Source organism: Galeopterus variegatus, unplaced genomic scaffold, assembly GCF_000696425.1.
Source record: "Galeopterus variegatus unplaced genomic scaffold, G_variegatus-3.0.2 Scaffold1807, whole genome shotgun sequence".
In the NCBI taxonomy this organism is placed as follows: Eukaryota; Metazoa; Chordata; class Mammalia; order Dermoptera; family Cynocephalidae; genus Galeopterus; species Galeopterus variegatus.
In genome coordinates this window covers 316637-318064 of record NW_007727918.1, presented here as the reverse complement: position 1 = coordinate 318064, position 1428 = coordinate 316637, and the positions used below count along the sequence as shown (strand labels likewise).

Genomic DNA, 1428 nt, shown 5'->3' with positions numbered 1-1428 from the left:
GTAAGATGGAATGTGTCATAAGAAATGAGTACTGATATTTGATTTATTAAGAGCAATACATCTTCCCAAAGATCTAAAACAAAACATGTTTTACTGGCATATTAATTTTTACTGCTGTTACTGTTTTCTGGCTGATTTGCTTTGTCAACAAACATGTTTTCCTAGTTGCTTCAGATTGACTATTACAACCTGACCAAGTTCTATGGCACAGTGAAGCTCGATTCCACGATCTTTGGGGTGATCGAATACTGTGAAAGAGGATCCCTCCGGGTGAGAAAACCATACTCATTTCCAATTTCCTAAGTGGTGAACCATATGAAGAAAATACATTCAGCAAACCTCTTTAGATACTTACCCAGTGAAATAACATTACAGAATTAGGAAGAGTTGATGGGCCCGTCTACTTTCCAAACTAGACCACTCAGATTGTTTGTCAATCCTATTGTATTTTTACAGAGAAGCCAAAAAAAAAAAAAATCCAGAAAAGGAGTGAAGATTTGGGGTGAGGGAGAGAGGGGAACAGAAGTGAAAAAGTGATTACCTTTAAATACATTTAATTTTAGTTGAATACTTGCTTTTGTTTTGAAAAAGAAACAGATGGTTGTAATAGCTCCAAACAAGCATTAGAAGATTTGTTCATAAATCATGATTCTACTATTGTCTAAATTGTGAGGGTCTGAGGATAGCCCAGGAGTTGCCAGATGAGGTCAAAAATCCACTAACTCTTTCTTGTTATTATAGGACGTGGTAAACTTAGAGCAATTAAACTTGGTAAACTTGGTAAATTTAGAGCAATTAAGCCAATGAATGCAGTTGATAATGTGGTAAAAACGTAAGCCTAATGAAGGAATTTCCTAGCAGCAATTCCCTGTTTGAAAATACTAGCGAAATTTTGGTGAGACAGAGCATGCGGGGCAGTCACTCGTTAATCACATTCACCAGATACTCTGCAGGTAGGGTCTGCTCAGCTCATTCCTTTACCCCTGACTGATGGAAGAACTGGGCTTGGGGATGCCGTGGGTATCTCCTGCTCACCTGCTGTGGTTAAAGCCACCCAATGACCCAGTGCTTCCTATGTAGAAGAGAAATATGTGTTTAGGAAGACCAGGACAATGGAGTTCCAATCTGTTCCTAATCCTAAGGCCTCATGATTATTCAGCTCATAATAGTCTCTTTACAATATTTTCCTTGCAACGCCTCATCTTCTTCCTGTTTTTTCCCCTTCTATTCAGGAAGTTTTAAATGACACAATTTCCTACCCTGATGGTACATTCATGGATTGGGAGTTTAAGATCTCTGTCTTGTATGACATTGCTAAGGTAAGAGACCCACAAACACAATAAACATTTATGAAAAATAAATATAGGAAAACAGATCTAGCAAGTTATTCAACTTCTCTGTGCACTGGTTTCTTCACCTGTAAAATTA

General features: G+C 37.8%; 1 protein-coding gene across 1 annotated transcript in view; it reads left to right on the top strand.

The window, feature by feature from the left end:
* Positions 1-1428, top strand: part of GUCY2C (guanylate cyclase 2C (heat stable enterotoxin receptor)) — a gene marked incomplete at its 5' end in the record, with an annotated part of 59872 nt that overhangs the window by 32712 nt on the left and 25732 nt on the right. The window contains 2 exons of the mRNA XM_008579098.1: positions 166-270; positions 1233-1319. Coding sequence (XP_008577320.1) covers positions 166-270; positions 1233-1319 — 192 coding nt within the window. The remainder of the gene's footprint in view (positions 1-165; positions 271-1232; positions 1320-1428) is intronic.